The 18081-nt window shown below is 35.9% G+C and overlaps 2 protein-coding genes and 1 non-coding gene across 3 annotated transcripts; all 3 read left to right on the forward strand.

The window, feature by feature from the left end:
* Positions 1-4321: 4321 nt before the first annotated feature.
* Positions 4322-8833, forward strand: LOC132313311 (selT-like protein). The gene is made up of 4 exons (XM_059812023.1): positions 4322-4531; positions 4635-4708; positions 6358-6676; positions 8328-8833. The coding sequence occupies exons 1-4, from the start codon at positions 4364-4366 to the stop codon at positions 8448-8450; spliced, it is 684 nt and encodes a 227-aa protein (XP_059668006.1). The 5' UTR covers positions 4322-4363; the 3' UTR covers positions 8451-8833.
* A 760-nt stretch (positions 8834-9593) lies between these two features.
* TRNAA-AGC (transfer RNA alanine (anticodon AGC)) lies at positions 9594-9666 on the forward strand. Its single transcript has one exon. It is a non-coding gene; the product is annotated as a tRNA-Ala (tRNA).
* An 821-nt stretch (positions 9667-10487) lies between these two features.
* LOC132313312 (acyl-coenzyme A oxidase 4, peroxisomal) lies at positions 10488-17082 on the forward strand. The gene is made up of 13 exons (XM_059812024.1): positions 10488-10680; positions 11769-11873; positions 12214-12320; positions 12584-12661; positions 12787-12910; positions 13035-13108; positions 13207-13266; positions 13414-13523; positions 14405-14564; positions 15089-15165; positions 15824-15995; positions 16085-16177; positions 16611-17082. The coding sequence occupies exons 1-13, from the start codon at positions 10653-10655 to the stop codon at positions 16740-16742; spliced, it is 1320 nt and encodes a 439-aa protein (XP_059668007.1). The 5' UTR covers positions 10488-10652; the 3' UTR covers positions 16743-17082.
* Positions 17083-18081: the final 999 nt, after the last annotated feature.

The following is an 18081-nucleotide window of genomic DNA, read 5'->3' on the forward strand; positions in this document are numbered from 1 at the left end:
CCTACATATCTGTATGTCATTTGTAAGGTGTTAAATGGAAGTTTTAATTAATTCTGTCTTTATATCAAACTAAAGGGAACAACTTAAATTGGGCATGTATATGTTGTTGTTGTGACCCTGTTTATCAATGCTTATTTTATCACTGCTAACATTGAATGTTGGATGTTGGAATTTAGTTGATATATAGTTGATTTATTGGTATTATTGACTACTGGAGGATTGGAAAGTAGGCACCGGTATGGGACGGTGGCATACTAAGGATGGGTTTGGTTTTTAAAGCAATACCATTACCCACCTACTTGGAATAAGGATGGGATTAACTAAAAGTTAAGTCCCGTGGATTTGTATTGTCATGGCAACTACTTGTTGAGCGGCAATACCAGGGATTTTGGATGGATTTTATATATGTACTATTATGGTGCCTCGGTATGAGCTTGAGCCTCAGGACCGATGGTTAGGGAGCGTATATGCATCAGGATGTGTAGCTGGCTACGATAGTTGGAGGTGTACCCTGTTTAAGTATAGGTACATATGCCCACTTCGTGTGCGTTTTAGCATGTTACCTCTATTCAGGTTGAGACCGGCCTATAGTACAGTGAGAGTCCTTTAGTGTGACTATATATATATTTACGGACTATTAGCTATTGTTGAATTGTTTAGGATGTACATGCGTATCGGGCCTCTGTTTGGATTGTAGTAGTATAGAACTTGCGCGTGGGCCTGACCCACTTCTATTTTTCAGGTACACGACAGTTCCATGCTTAGACGTGTTCGTGCTGAGCAGAGGTCTCTATTCACTCTTCCGACGATGTAGGGCTCTCTCTATAGTTTTATTTCTGGACGTTTATTACAGTTGTTCTATCTTCCGTTTGGATGTTTAATAGGGGTCCACTAGAGATGGATTCCCAAGTTGTAAACTGATGGAGTTTTGGAGTTTGGGTTTGATGGATTTTAATAATTATAATATTTTGCGGATTCTATTTTTAGTTCCTTCCAGCTTTAATTTCATTTCTTAATTTATTTTGTATTCCGTGTTCATTATAAAATATTAATTGTTTGATATTCCCTCGGGTTTGGGCCTGGGCCTGATCAACCCGTGTCTCGGATCCGAGGGGTATCACAGCGAGCTATAGGTGCATAATCCTACATCGCCTAGGTGTGAAAAAAGTAAGTGCTAATATGTAGATTCAACATCCTTCTATAACACATGCGTTTTAAAACTGTGATAGTCGTGAACCCACTAGAACTCCGGAGTTAAGCGTGCTTAACATGGAGTAGTACCAGGATGGGTGACCCCCTGGTAAGTCTCTGGTCTGAAGGAGCCAAAAACAGACAATATTGTGTCTGGCTAGGGTAAGGTTTGTTACAAATGGTATCAGAGCCTGACTTAGCCGGAGGGGGGTGGCTAACGGGGACGTTGGGCCCCAAAGGGGGGTGATTGTGGCAACCTATGTGTGCGGGTGTCGTGGGCGGGTGTGAGACACTGGCAGGCTACCAAACTGGGTGAGCTACAGTTGCATAATCCCACATCACCTGGGTGTGGAAAAGGCAAGTGTTATATGTAAATTCAATACACTTTTATAACACAACGCATTTTTAAGTCGTGATGGCCATGAACCCACCAAAATTCCGGAGTTAAGCGTGCTTAACCTGACGTAGGACCAGGATGGGTGATCCTCTGGGAAGCCTCTAGTACGGGGAGCCAAAAGCGGACAATATTGACATTGGTGATGGTGGAAGGAGATAATGGTATAGGTGACGGTGGTGGAAGCCAATAAAGGTAACTGGGCGAGCTACAAATGCATATTGACAGTAGTGGTAGTGGTATAGGTGACAGCGGTGGAAGCCAATAAAGGTAACTGGGCGAGCTACAAGTGCTCAATCCCATATTGTTTGAGTATGGAAAAAACAAGTGTTATGTGTAGATTTAACACTTTTCTATAACACAACGCGTTTTAGTGACCCTTTAGGAAGTCTCTGGTTGTTACATTGGTGGCGGTGGTGGAAGGCAGAGGTGATTGTGGTGGAAGGAAATGGTGAATTTTGGACTTAGAACATGAGGATTTTTTGGGAAATTGAATTTTTTAAAAAAATAATACTTGGGAATGGAATGGTTATTCCATATGTTTAGTTGTGGAATAGATTTTCATTCTAATAGAATGACCATTCACAGTTAAAATTGCATACCAAACAAAGATATGGTTGAAATGGGTCTGCACACCAAACTCATCAAAGAAACAAACGTCTGTTCGGCCCGTTTGGAAAGTGTTGTGTTTTGTAGTGTAATGCTCTAGCCTAGAACAGAACAAGTGTTTTGTTATGTGGTATTCTGAAATGGGAACAAAACATGTTTGGCGACGAAAATTAGAGGTGAGAATTTTGGAACAGAAACATGGTAAAACATGTTTGGCAAGGTATTTTGTTTCAAAAAATATGAGAACAAAACATGTTTGACAGAGTGATAGTGTAACCAAAATTAGTAAAACAAAAACATGAAAATTTTTGGAACATAAATTAACTTGCACTCCATTATAATTTATAGTAAATTATATTGCAATAGAGGGGACCAATCCTATGATTTTCGACTTTCAAAGTTGTATTACAGGATCTGAAAATGTAAATAAATCAGATTTTCAACTTCAATCTACGCTAGTGAATTGTGAAGGCAAACTCCTCAAACTGTTGAGAAAATGCTTTGGTGATATGCAATCTTTACATAAATTCTCTTGGCAGACATGTAACAGTAGAGATTATAAATAATAACACAAATAATGACTCGGAAGAACTGTGTTTGAAATTTCTCTTTGGCCCATACGATTGCTTCATCAACGCCAAGCTCTTCGCTTGTCTTTTCCCCAATGTCAGGATTAATCTCAATGACATAAGACTCATCACTTCATCCTCTTCTTGTTCTATTTCTTGTTCTTGCAACACTCTTTCTTGAACTTAACTAGCTTTGGATACCTTGACACTTCTATATGAATCAGGTTCAATTGTAATGGTCTCTGGGGAGGAAACTCGTCACGAGAATCCAAAATGGGAGCTTCAGAAATTCTCTTTGTATTCATTTTTGACAAATCAGTTTTCGGTATTTGAAGGACTGTTGCATGAAAAAACTACCATCTTCTGTTGCCTTGGGGCTTTCCTTGGGCATCATTGTTAACAAATTCCATCTACATGGGACATTTATTGGTCTGAAAACAGAGTAAAACATGAGCAAAAAGAAGTTTGCCAAGAGACGCCATGGTTCCATACACATGCGTTGAAATTACATTTGCCAGATGATTGTAATGCTCCTTATGATCATTACTACTTTTAGCCTAAGAGATTCCATGGGTGTTTATCAATCAAGGTTTGATCATTTACTGATTTACATGTTTGCCACGTGTATATCCAAATTACAGACCATCCATGGAATTGGAACCAAAAATTGAAAAATTAAAGTTTTAAACTAGGGTTTTAAGTACAAAAATCCATTTTACACCCCATCTGTGGATTTCTAAGCAGAAAAGTCAAAAAAATTTGAACACGAAATGCGAACTCCAACTAAATTGAACAAAAGAAGCGAAAATGGTTCAAACTTACGTTGTTTTGCGACGAAAACACTGAAATAGCAAACTTTGTTGGGCGATTTGAAGAAAAAATCAACAAATTTGTAGTCGTTTTCAGCAAGAACGCAAGAACAGTAGATTCGCCTTCGGAATCGGCTGAAGAGATCACGGAACAAACCCTAGAAAAGTGTTGCAAGTAGTGAAATAGCAAACTTTGTTGGGCGATTTGAAGAAAAAATCAATAAATTTGTAGTCATTTTCAGCAAGAACGCAAGAACAGTGGATTCGCCTCAAAATCGCCTGAGGAGATCGCAGAACAAACCCTAGAAAAGTGTTGCAAGTCATATATAAACATGTGCTACGTTTGGGCCAATGTTTTCTCCGCTACAATGCCATTGTTCTCGCCGCTACAGTGAATTTCTAGCCTAACTATGGTTGGAATAAACTGGAACATAAAAATGTTATTTCAACGTTGGGCCCGAAATTTTGGGTTGTTTTGCTACTGTTGGGACAAAATAAGGCAGGTCAAACATGTTGTGGACTCAAAATGAGTTACTGTAGCGGCGTGGGAGCATTACACAACACTCGGGAATACTTCCCAAACAGAACCTAAAATCCAATAAATCTTAAATGCATAAAAACCTCTAATTATGAACCCGCCAGCAGGGAATCAATACTCAAAGTCGTATGCCAGTGGGGGCGAGAAGACGTTTTCACCCTTGTTAACCTAAAATCCTCAAACTCGCATTAGAGTATTTAACCCCTACAGGTACGGTACTGTCTCTCTCTCTCCTATCTCTCTCTCTTTCCTCATGGATCGAGTTCAGCTGCTTCTTGTAGGTTTACCTCTTTTCCTCTTCTGCTCTGACGTCATTAACCTCTTCGCACCACCGCCTCCCAAACCCGCCCACCACCACCACGAACACCACCAAACACGACCCCAACCAGTTATTCAACAAACCCTAGATTTCCCTACTCAGGTCGGTCTGAAACTTTACCACCTCTTTAAAAAAAATCCTTTAATTCGATCAATTCAATATCCTAATTTAATACCGAATCTTCAATTTTTTTCTTTGATTGCAGAAATCAAATCCAATCGGAGGAATTGGAGTCCGCAACACCGTCAATATCAACTACTGCTCTTCTTGTTCTTACAGGTTACCCAAATTTATTTATTTATTTACATCAATACATATATTTTGATAGTCACCAAATATAAATCAGTTGGATTAAATAATATCATACTATCAACTTAGTACGTATATGAATAACGCCATTTACAATCTTATATATATATATATATATATATATATATATAATTTTTATATTGATCTACTGAATTCACGCTATTGCGTATGTTAGAGTTATTTACTGTTGTATTAATCAAACACTTTTGATTTACTAGTTGAGCATTAATTGCATAATCTGTAACAATAAGAAGTGGGGCAACACAATTTTTCTTTTGCTCGATCTCTATAACATCACTTGTTACTTGAACAAAATTACTTCGATCTTCCTTCTTGTTATCTATTTCTTTTTTCTTGTTAATTTAGTGGAAGAAACTTGGCTTTCAAAAGACGTTTCATCTTAAACCAAGATCGTATCGGTGTTTTTCTTTGTCATGCACGAGTAATCCGTAACTGTTCCCACCAATTAGAAGCTCATCCCTTCAATTTGTATGCGACGAGTGCCACCTTCTTATCCTCTGGAATCCCCATGCAATCAAAGAACCTCTCAAAATCTTCTAACCAATCTAGAAAATCTTCAATATGAAAGAGACCATCAAAACTTCTAGGAGGAAAATTCCTAGAATCATAATCCTCATAATCATGATATCTTCGTTCTCTATGATCCCCAAACACCTTTTCCTCATAGTCTGACTGACTATGCGGAGGGAAGGGGTTGCGATTACGAACAGGATGAACACGATCTATGTCGTTGCGCAACCTATTGTTATCGCGGTTCTGACCTAGACCCAACTTAAGCTTAACAATTTTTGCTTGAATATCTTGCAACGTTTGTTGGGTTTCACGTTGATAGTCTTGAAATTCGGCTCTAAAAGGAGCCACTCTCTGTCGATCTTCGTCGCCAGCGAGGTTGCCACGAAAACGATCACCTACCATTAGACCAGGAAAAGATAAGGTTTTGATACCAACTGACGTAAGCGGAAGTGATAAATTTGTTCACGAAGAACAGGTTACCTTGAATCCAGAAGGTGGGTGTTTTGAATCCACAAAACAGAAAGAGAATTCAGAGAAATCTGATATATTATTTGATAATTGAATGAATAAAAGTTTAATTCTGCACTTGGCAGTACACATATTTATAATAAAAGAAAACTTAACTCTAGAAGAAAACTAAAACATAAAGAAACCTAATAGCAAAAGGAAAACAATTCCTCAAAGAAATTAAATAAAATTACACTTCCTATAAAAAAATTATAAATATAAAATAATTAAGAAATCTAAATAATAAAAATTACTAAGTATGATAAAACTGTCCTACATCAATTGTTTATGCAAATTGGATTTTCATTTATAGATGTAGGAACATCACTGAGCAAATTATTGATTTTGCCATCAATTGAGCTTTTTATAGTGTCTTAGAATTTTGACTTATGGCCTAAAATGACATGGGTTGTCTATGAGAAGATATAAAGTCAGAATTTTGTGGTTTATGGTAGCATTGATTTATTTTTAGCTTTTCTACTGTTATTTATTTCTACTAATGGAAGATTATGGTATAGTATAATGTACTTCGATAATTTCTTCTTTATAGATAATAACATGTTTGGTTCTGTGGACAGAGGAAATGCAGCAACAATGAAAAATATGCTGGAAACATCATTTCCTGATGTTGATGTTATTCTTGCAAATTATCCTCCTCCACTTCCAAAACGCTTGTTGAGCAAAGTAGTGCCTGTTGTGCAATTTGGAGTTATTGGTATTGTAATGGCCGGTGAACAAATTTTTCCAAGGTTGGGATATATGGCACCACCTCCTTGGTACTACTCCTTGCGTGCGAATAGATTTGGAACCATTTCAAGCACATGGCTTCTTGGAAATTTCCTTCAATCCTTCCTGCAAAGCTCTGGAGCTTTTGAAGTCTACTGCAATGGTGAATTGGTATGTCTCCTTCTATTGCATTAAATAGGTGGTGCTAGACTGCTTGTGTTTAGTTAATTAAATGTTCTTTGTTAATGCAGTCTAAAATGTAGTTTTTGGGTTTGTTTGTGGAAATCCTTAAAATATTATTGGTAAGCTCAATACATGTCACATGTTAATTTAGTGGCTTGGACATCTAAATTTCTTGATCAGGACCAATCTTATTTATTTATTTTTATTTTTGAGACTCAACCATTGAGCAAGTGTTCATATACTTTCCTATCGAAAAAGAAAAAAAAAAAAAAAAAAGTGTATACCGGCTGCTGCTGCTGTTTTTTTTTTTTTTTTTGGAAGTTAAAGCAAACACACACAAACACTCACACCCATTATCCGCATGTCCCTAGTGGTACTTGATCCCTCAAACTCCCAGTTGGGGGAGATAGGTTATACCATTGGTCTAGAAACCCTTTGGTGCTACTGTTGTTGTTTTCTTCTTTCTTATTAATTATAATTTTTTTGAAAAGTCAAAATTTTATTGATAAAACGACCTTGGAAAAGGAAACACATACAAAACGAAGATAAAGGCCCTGCTAACAAGCACCTAAAAGGGCAACACAAAGCCCTAGAATTGCTCTGCACCAACTCAAAAACATGACAGCGCGAAGGAACAAGAACGTAACAATGAGGCGTAGCTCAACTCAAGCCCAAAACAACCTGAAACCGAAAATGACAGGAAAGATGCAGCCCCAGATACAATCAGCACACAGAAAGAGCCATAAACATAGCTGAAGAGCAGTAGCAAACAAGCCAGAATATGGCAGCAGAACGTGAAACAACATTCAATATGAGACCAGAGCAACAGGATGTTTTGCAGATGACTCCTAATGAAACAGCCCAGAAACAGAGAAATAATCATCCAGATTCCGGAACATCAAATGGTGATAAGTAGTATCCACATCTCGGGATTCTGCACTCCCCAATAAGTCATAACTCATAAGTCTGGATAATTTATTTTATCGGAGTGGCTTTGCTTTAGCCTGGATTAGATTCTTCCAAGCGATTGCAATCTGTCACTTTTTTTTCCCGAAAAAATTTAATCTGTCACATCTTAATAGCATTCTTTAAGAGTGAAAATGTACAAATACTAAACATACAACCGTTACTCAATCCAACTAGGTTTGCCAAATTACACACACGTTTCCTATTAATTCTTCATTTTTGTGCTATTGTGAATTCTGTATGATTTCTCGATGAATTGGGTCCTATGTCCTCCTCCCCAAGTCTAATGATAATTGTTATTGCACCTCATGCAACTTGTCCTCGTGGTTTCTTTTTCTTGTCATGTTTTACCATCTACAGGTATATCCTCTAAGCTTCTTTTGAAAAATCATGTTTATTGGCTTGCTGAAAGACAAAATACTGGTGATATTTTATTTAACCGCACTGGTGGCTTTAAGTTGAAACATATGTTGATATTTTTCTTTACTTCCTTAAGATGTCAGATGATGTATTCTTTATACAGTTTTTCAAATTTATATAAAATTAAAAATTTGATGACATTTTTACCTTTCCTTCTTAAGCAGCAATAAGTACAAGTGGTTCTGTTGGAATTTATTCTGCATATTTTTATCTTCCTAACGTGCCACCATCTGGTTTTATGTGTACAACATAGGTTTTCTCTAAGCTGAAGGAGCATAGGTTCCCAGGTGAAATCGAGTTGAAGGAACTTGTTGGTAGTAAGATTGTTGGCTCAAGAATTGTAAATGGTGTTGGAGGAGGAGCTCTCTGGACCTAGTGCTGCCTGATAAAGGAGGAGAAGATGGGACTTCTAAGTTATATAACTGGTTCTCATAGTTAAAAGTAGCGAAAAACTCGCCGATACCACATCAAGAAGTTTTAGAAGGAATGCCTGTTTTACGATAAAGCAGTGAGTAGGTATACCAAATGAAAAGAGTGGGGTGCTACTCTCTTTATGCTTGTGAACTCTATTTCCCTTCATCGGCAAGGAAAGGCGAGGCAATTAACTTTGGGAAATATGGTTTTTAAACCTATCCAACATATGTTTTTACAATTTCTTGTATGTTTGTTACTTTACTTCTTCCTGGTAGATGAATATGTGGTTAGAGTGCTTCATTGACTGGCATAATCTCAATCATGGCTTCGTTTTTCACTCATAAATACTTTTCATGGTCCATGGATGAGCAACATTATCACTCAAATCAAAACTGACCAGGAATTGCAGAATTGAGATTTAGATGGTTGAATATGGTTTTATTTAGGAAAATATATATATATATATATGGTTTTATGATTGGGTCAGTCTCGGTAAATTTGTCAATCTAGTGACACAGTCACATGATGCATTTGCTATCCTGTCTCTTCTGCTCTTAGATTGTAGCAAATACACGCACATTATGTGTCCACGAGACCCAACTTATACCAGTTGGGCTAGTGTGTCCATCTGTCAGTTTATTGAATACGTAGTAACTCAAAGGACTATAAACATTAACTTAAAAAAAAGTCTCCTTCCTACTATTTTGTGTTTTCTTGCATATCATTCAATAATATTTTTAATACCAAATTAAAAGAAGAAGAAGTTGAAGCTGAATTATTAAGAAAGGAAAAAGAAATGAACATCTAACAAAAGGATGCTCTTAGAAGTCCAGATGAAATTACAGAGTGTGTAATAATGACTAGTTTTACATCTTTCAATAATTTTACTAAAAGTTATATTCTTTCAAATCCAGTTAAATTAATTGCTTTGTTGTGCTTGTCCTCATGTCATTTAATATCAACTTGATGGATATGGCCTATGGGTAAATAATTCAAAAAATCATAGCACTGTTCTTTAACAAAATCAAATTATAGCGATTGTTGGTGAATGATTGTTGTCCTACATTAAAGATATAATTACTTATCACCATCAAAAATGCAAAAAGGGGATGTAGCTCAGATGGTAGAGCGCTCGCTTAGCATGCGAGAGGTACGGGGATCGATACCCCGCATGTCCATCCATACGGCGTTTTGCTTTTTTCTGTTGGTTTCTTTTCTATTAGATGTCTTCTTCTGTATTTAATGTTTAAAATTTTTTTTTTGTGCATGTACATGCAAAGGAAAGGGTATATTTATAATTTTCATGAATTAATTAATTTTTAGCAAATAATCTTTGTTCAAACACTTTTTCCAGTTATCCATAAATAAATGTTTTAAAATTAAATATGATATTAACTTTTTAAAATTACAAAAATAAAAATTCATTCCAAACAAATATCACCTACCTCTTTTCAAGTGAACTACTAACCAACAAAATTCATCAATCCACTTCTCTTAAAAATTATTAGGTATTGGTATTGGCCTGGGTGAGAATTTGGGTATTGGTGTCTCATTAAACAACATGTTAAAATATTTTAAGTAAACAATTTTCATGAGAGTACTTATGCAGGTTAAATTGTAGTCTTGTTTAGTGTATGTTATTTGTGGGGGTGTTATGTTTAGGGAAAAAAAAAAGAGAAAAGAAAAAAAGAAAAAAATGGCGATGTGCGGGGTCCACAGAGTGGCGATTATAATATTATGGGTATGGTTGTATGATTTATACGGGTAGGAGTATTTTATTTTGGGCAACTTATGGGTACGACTATGAACAAACTTGGATAAAGATAAAAGTAAACTATGCCAATAAGTTGGTCTCAGGGACATAGTTACGGTAGCAGAAATTCGGAAAATGAATAATTTGTAATCTCGCTTTCCTACCTTACTCCTTATCCTAGTAAGTGGGCCAATACACTACGCCAATAGGTTGTCTGACTGACACTATCACACGTTTCCAATTTTAGAAAACGGCCTAAATTTGCGTGCCCCTATTTTGCCAATTCAATTCAAGATCATCACGTTCTCTTACGTCCTTCGTCTCTCTTCTCTCAGCTCATTTCTGCCTTGTCAATTCCTAAACCCTAACCTCATCACAGATCGTTCTTCATCGTCTGTCCTCAATCGCGCCATGACAAATCAGTCATCCAAAACTCAAGGTCTCTCTCTATATGTCTATTTATGTTCATATGTTTGTGCAATTTGTATACGTTTCTTTAGCTGATATAATTCATATGAAGATATGTTTATAGCGTTTTCAGCTTCTAATTAATTTGTTTACTGTCTGATTCACTTATAAATTTATGTCGGAAGATTTGTTTGATTACTTAATGTTCTGCGAGTTATAGGAAATTGAATTTCTTATCAGCTTGGAATCTGTAGAACAACTCAGGCCTCCGTTTTCCTTAATTTGCCAATTCCATTGTGTTAGGTAGCTAACTGCAGTATAAAGCCTTTGTCTAATTCATATGCGTATAAATTATAGAGCTTTCCATTAAGTAATTTAGTGCTTTCGGGTGCTTCTGAAAATGGGGGGAAGAGGCGTGTGATTATGGTGGAAAGTGTGGAAATTATTAATGATACATTCATGAGATGGTGGAAGTGGTACCCATTGGATGCAAAATGAGAGAAATTGATTAAGATGGTTTGGACATTTTTATTGTGTAATAAAGACCATAAACTGCATCAGTAAGGAAATTTGGCGAGGCCCGCATTAAGAGTGATGCTAGAAGAAAGGGAAGACCTGAATTAAACCACGTTGACTGTTGAGATATTAAAGAAAGATAGTTCATGTTTGTTTTAGTTGATGTTATCGCCTTAAATGGAGCAGGACCTCAAATACATAACTTTGTTGAGTTGATTTCAGATTCTGTGGAACCCAAAGTCCCAACTTTAGTACCTAACATGACTTGGTGATTTAAGAAGGTTAAATAAGTTAATTAGAAGTTTGTGTTTTGGGAAATTCAGGGATTATGCAGCCTAATTATGTTGTAGACTTACATTAAACCAGTTGAACACTGTTAAGATTTGGTCAAATTCAGTACAAATTTTACATCATCATCATTTTCAGCATTCAGTACAAATGTTGCATCTTTTGAACAAATTTAATTCCTTTGCTTTTGGGATTGGATAAACTAAGTTAGGGAAGTGGTTAACTGCTTTAACATTGTGTCCTTCACATAGGTAACAGGTAAGGTTTATTTTCGCTACTCATTTTTTTGAAGAATTTCCTCTGAATGCCATACAGATATTCTGCCCAAGGATGCAAAGCCCTCATATTTTCATTTGCCAGCATTGGATGTTTCCGTTGCATTCCCCCAAGCAACTCCGGCATCCATATTTCCTCCTTGCAGTAAGATCGATTTCCTTATTTGCTTCATATGTTGTTTAATTGGAGGACTGGAGGTGCAACAAAATTTTCTGTTACATTAAATATGCATGCTTGTATATTTTTGTAGATTGTGTACTGCTGAGAGTTTAAAATTACTACAAACTATCTCTGGCTTTGGAACCTATTCAAATTAATTAAGAGTTATGCCTTTGTTCCTAAGAATGAACAGTCAATACTTTTAGCTTTTGAGATCAGAACATGGAAAAATCGTCCACTTACCATCAGATAACACAAATGTTTTCAGATGCCATATTGCAGTGAATTATTCCTTATCTTCACATTTGAAACTTTTAAATTACAGCTTCGGACTACTACCAGTTTCATGATCTATTGACTTCTGAGGAGCAGGCGATCAGGATGAAAGTCAGAGAGTGTATGGAAAAAGAAATAGCTCCAGTGATGACACAGGTATTTTTGCACATTGTACAGTCAATTTTCTCAAAGTGCAATGGTCACTTGTTATTGTATTTGATAAATAGTGCAAAAGAGATAAATGATGCAGCAATTCAAGGGCTTTTTTTTCATGCATATGATACTTAAGTTGTACACATAAGAAATCACTTAACATTTATAAAATTCTAAGTACCCTTCAAAAATATCAATTACTAACATTTTGTAGTCACATGTTTGATCACCTAAAAGTAGTACATATATTGATTTTTCCACTTCAGTACTGGGAGAAGGCACAATTTCCATTTGAAGTTGTTCCGAAGCTTGCTGCCTTGCATATTTCTGGTGGCACCATCCAGGTACTTTTTCTTTTTTCCCATTCTTTTTAACCATCCAGGGGCTTTTGACAACTTTAAAAAAAAAAAAAAAAATTTCTAGCACTGTAATTATAGTTAGCTGAATATTCTACTATTCTGGATTGCAGGGCTATGGGTGTCCAGGTCTCTCCCTTACTGCAAGTGCAATTGCTACAGCAGAAGTTGCAAGAGTTGATGCAAGCTGCTCTACTTTCATTCTAGTTCATTCTTCTTTGGGAATGCTTACTATTGGTAAGGTCTTTAAATGCTTGTTACTTTTTCATTTGACGATATAATTGCTGGGAATTTGGTTGTAACATACAGTGTTCGTTGATGAACGATTAATTTGTGTAATCTGTTGGTCTGTCAAGAGTAGCATTGTGTGGGTCGGAAGCACAAAAACAGAAATATTTACCCTCTTTGGCGCAGTTAAACACTGTAGCTTGTTGGGTAAGAATAAGCTTTTTGGCATTATCTAAATTCTCTAAAACTTGTTGGTATCTCTGTCTACTATGTTCAAGTAATCAAATGTTTTTTGTAAACCTTAGGCTTTGACTGAGCCTGACAATGGAAGTGATGCAAGTGCTTTACAAACAACAGCAACAAAGGTCTAGACTTTTGTATTCTTTTATATCTTGTTATGTACTAATTTGTACCACTCATTATTGGTTCCTTTTTTTGAGTTAATTCTATCGAGTATTCAACATCAATTTCATGGAATTTTATGTTCTTGATGTGACTTTGGACAAAATCAGGTTGCAGGAGGATGGATCCTGGAAGGCCAAAAGCGGTGGATTGGAAATAGCACTTTTGCAGATTTGCTGGTAATATTTGCTAGGAACACCACAACAAAACAGATAAATGGGTAAGTGAAATATGTAATATTTTTGTTTCTAAGAGTACTATTATATATATGCTAAAACAAATATATTACACATGAAATGCAGCTATGGAGCCCCAAACTAATTGACTTGAGCTCAGGATAGACACACATTCTTGGAAGATCAGATCCTAACCACCACAGGAAAACAAAAAGATCAGAGACACAGAACACTACATAGATATCACACAGAATAGATAGTAATCTCCACAGCATAAGAGGCCTCTATGGGCTTTGTCTGTTGTATCTTAAATCAAAGTAGAAAATTGGAGCAAAGAAAAGACGCATTGTAAAAGTGAGTTAATAGCCTAATAGGTGACTACAGATTCAAGCTGGTTTTTCCATTGCACACCTTTGGTAGAAATGACTCAATCCATTGATCTAAGTGATCAGTGTTCAGTCTCGCATCTAAAATCCTTCCCAACAAAAGAAAAAAGAGATCTGATTTTGAAAATGGAGCCCTCTGATAAGTGAGCCGTATATTTACACATGACAGAATGTCATAAGTTGTAGAACTGTACACTCATAAGGAGCTGCAAACAATACTCAGTTGATCCTGCCTTGTTTGTATACAATAGATAATCAGTTATTTGGTTGTTGTAGCCACATGAATATTAAAATCTTTTGGTCGTGGAAAGTAATATGCTAAACATTTGAGAAGCCTGTGAATTAAGTGATGAGGTCATCAGTTACATCAATGTCTGGCATAGGACAGTTTATATGGGAATCAGTCAAATGGCGCTGGATTCCAACCCTTTATGTTTTTCAGTACTTGACTTTGGTTTGTGGCTAAATGATATTGTACTTTTCTGTATGTGCAATTCTGCATATGGCTTCTTTCAAAAGACCGCTGCTTTCCGTTTCAGATTTATAGTAAAGAAGGATGCCCCTGGATTACAAGCTACTAAGATAGAAAATAAAATTGGCCTGCGTATTGTTCAAAATGGAGATATCCTCTTAAAGAAAGTTTTTGTCGCTGACGAGGACAGATTACCTGGTGTCAATTCTTTTCAGGATACAAACAAGGTATTGTAGTACATTGGTTCTATCATACAGTGTTTCTTATTTATATTGCTTGCACATTGTAATTTGATCTGAATGCTATAATTTTGGGTTAATCGTTGTCTCCACACTTCATGCTATGGTTGAGATTTTATTGTTTATTTTCCTTGCTACATATACTCCAAGTATGAATGTATCATTGTAATCTTACTTATCCTGCCAAGAATCTGCTTACTTTATTATGCTGGTTTTTTTTTCTCTTATCTCTCCTGTTAATCTGGTGTCATCATGTTCGAATTCATGCATGGTTTTTAATATTTAACTAGTCAGTTTAATAGTGTTTTTACAGTTGCACTTTACAGTGTGTCGGCAATTGGCATAAAAATACTTATAAAAAAAAAAAATATGGTTTTTAATATTTAACTAGCTCAGGGAATCTGCTCACTTTATTATGCTGGTTTTTGCCTCTCATCTCTCCTGTTAATCTGGTGTCATTGTGTTGTACTTATTCATGGTTTTTAATAATTTAACTAGCTCTTTGGAAACAGGTACTTGCTGTTTCACGTGTTATGGTTGCCTGGCAACCTATTGGCATTTCAATGGGTGTCTATGATATGTGTCACAGGTATTATAATATGGGAATTTACAAATATGTTATACTTTTGCTTGATACTACCTGAGAAAAATTGGTTGATCACTTCCTTTGTTCCCTCTCCAAACTTAAATCATTTCCGTGATTTTGGGGATAATTTATCCTATTGACTTCACTCCAGAATTTCATTTTCATTACCAGTAGCTCATTCCATCATATTCCAGTTCCTGGGTAGTTACATTTTCTAAAGAATTCTAATTCTCAAAAATAGAGAAGATTTATTTTAGCTCCTCAATATGGGCTGGTTTCAAGAACTTTTTAGTTTTCAAATAAGGCTATGTCAAATGAGAATTTCCTTGCCATTTTATTTCTTTAGGTTTTATTTTTTGAACTACTTTTTTGTGTGTGATTCCAACCATGACAATGACACAATATTCAATTAAAAATAATAGTAATAATCATAAAATAATAGTAATAATCATAACTTACAATAAACAAGAATATCCACTTTAAGTAAGCTTTTTGAAGTCAACTTTATGTTAGAAGTGAGAATTCATTAGTCTTTTTACTTGATATCAGTGGAAACATGGACCTTCGACATAGTACTCAAGACATCAACCATTCTGATTGTCATTATGTTTTTAACTTATTTTCAGCCTTCAGTTTGACCTGTTCTGATTTTTATGTAAAGGTACTTGAAAGAAAGGAAACAGTTTGGAGCACCATTGGCTGCTTTCCAAATCAACCAACAGAAACTAGTTCACATGTTGGGTAATATTCAAGCGATGATTCTTATTGGCTGGCGCCTTTGCAAGTTGTATGAGAATAGTAAAATGACTCCGGGTCACGCTAGCTTGGCGAAGGTGAGAACCGTGAGATACTTTTAGTTTCTAATTGTAAGATTAGTACATTTTGTGGTTCTTTTGTATTGATAAATTTCTTTGTCGTTCAGTCATGGATTACCTTAAAAGCAAGGGAGACTGCTTCTCTTGGACGGGAGTTACTTGGAGGCAACGGAATCTTGGCTGACTTTCTAGTTGCAAAGGTATTCAAGCATATCTTGATCCACTTGAGCCCCACTACGTTGTGCTGCATCATTGGGTGGGAGCTGGAGTGGTTGATAACTTCAAGCATACCTTTCATATGCTTCCTGTTTCTCAATGATTGGAATATAAAGCTCCATTATTGTCAAACTGTGTCATATTAGTTAGTTAGTAAACTACATTTGCACTAATTCATGTACTAATCATGCTTCACATCTTGCATGCTATGTTTTGTTATACCGTTTCTTTGCTTTTAATTTTGATAGCTTGAGATTAATAGAGAATTTCTAAGTGATCTTATTCTAGATCTTTAAACTAACATAATGAAGGACTACTTTTGTCTTTCATACATAAAAGTCGCTGTGGCTTTCAATCAATGGGTTACCTTTTTTAACACTCATTCATAACATAAACGGTCCCTTTCTCATTTTTCAGGCATTCTGTGATTTGGAGCCCATCTTCACTTATGAAGGAACTTATGACATAAACAGCTTGGTCACGGGAAGGGAGATCACTGGTATTGCCAGTTTCAAGCCAGCTGCACTGAGGCAGCAGAGCCGTCTGTAATAGAGTAAAAATCTCTTCCTTCCTAGCTCTGCCTGGGAACTTGGTTGTTGCATTATGGCCAATGTATGGTTATCCGATATGAGATGATGAGGAATAACTGTGATGAAATCACCCTAAAATTCATCACACTGGAGTGAAGGATAGACTAAATTATAAATGTTTTATAGGTTACAACGGAAAATGAAATAAAGAAAGATGACATATTGGAGTTCCTCTTTAGCAGATGTTGTCTTGCTTCATCTACCTTGATCTCTACTCTCATGGAAGCATTACTTTGCGTGAGCTTTGGACCTTTCAGGTTTTATTTACTAAATATCATGAGCATTCAGTTGTGGCTCTATTAATCTTGTTGTTTAGACAGCAGGCAGAAGTTGCAATAAATGAAGAACCAATTTGCAATCTTCTTACTAAATTTATGTTGCGTTTTGGAGCACTGAATTGGTACCAGCCTTGGATTTTCTTCTAATTCAAAATTTAAGGTGCCAATTCGGTGCTTCTAAACGCAACAGAATTGAACTAAATTTTTTTCAATTTTAATTTTAAACTGTCGATTTGACCCAACATCATTTTAGTTTTAAAGTTATTGAGATGAACTTCAAAATAACTGCATGAATTTTAATTTTGCATCTACAAGTGTCTCAGAAAATCAGCAGTTGAAGCTAGCACTTGCCTGAAGCAGAGCAAGCATTAGTTTTAAACGTTCGACACTGCTTGGAAGTTGGAACAGCTTATTGATGATGACCCACTTCAGATTTTCCTTTTTCTTTTCTGAGTAATTGCAGCCTTGGGTATAAAATACTGAGTCATATTGTTTGTTTGTCACTCGTAGTGGATACATATATTTGCGAGTTCACAGGTAGTAGTGGTGTTATGAGCTGAGTCCATTAAAATACATGATCTGAATACAGACCTTTAAAATATATGGAACCATGTTGTATGTATTCATAGGGCCGTCTGTTTCGCATCACTCACACAGTGGAAATATCGGTGGTCATATTCGACTGGTGTTTTTATATAATATTGGATGTGTTACAAATGCAAAGGAATGAAGACATTTATTATTTTTCATAAATAATTCATAAATTATTTTCTTTCTATTATCAAATAATCGCTGTTCAGTGATTAAACTCTAATATATATGTACATTCTCACTCTAAAAAAGATACTTTTGTATTCCAAAACCGATCATATGTCAAGGTTCTTATATGGAGGAGAGAAGAACTAGACCTAGAAGGCTCTCATATGGAGGAGAGAAAACCAGATCTAGAAAAAGAAAAAGGAGGAAGAAGAAAGATAAGAAATGGCTGATTTCTTTTTCTCATCCCTCACTTTTATACTA

The sequence above is a fragment of the Cornus florida genome, unplaced genomic scaffold (assembly GCF_030987335.1).
Source record: "Cornus florida cultivar Cherokee Brave unplaced genomic scaffold, ASM3098733v1 CherokeeBrave_3.0.0_Hap2_Chr06, whole genome shotgun sequence".
NCBI classification, from domain to species: domain Eukaryota; kingdom Viridiplantae; phylum Streptophyta; class Magnoliopsida; order Cornales; family Cornaceae; genus Cornus; species Cornus florida.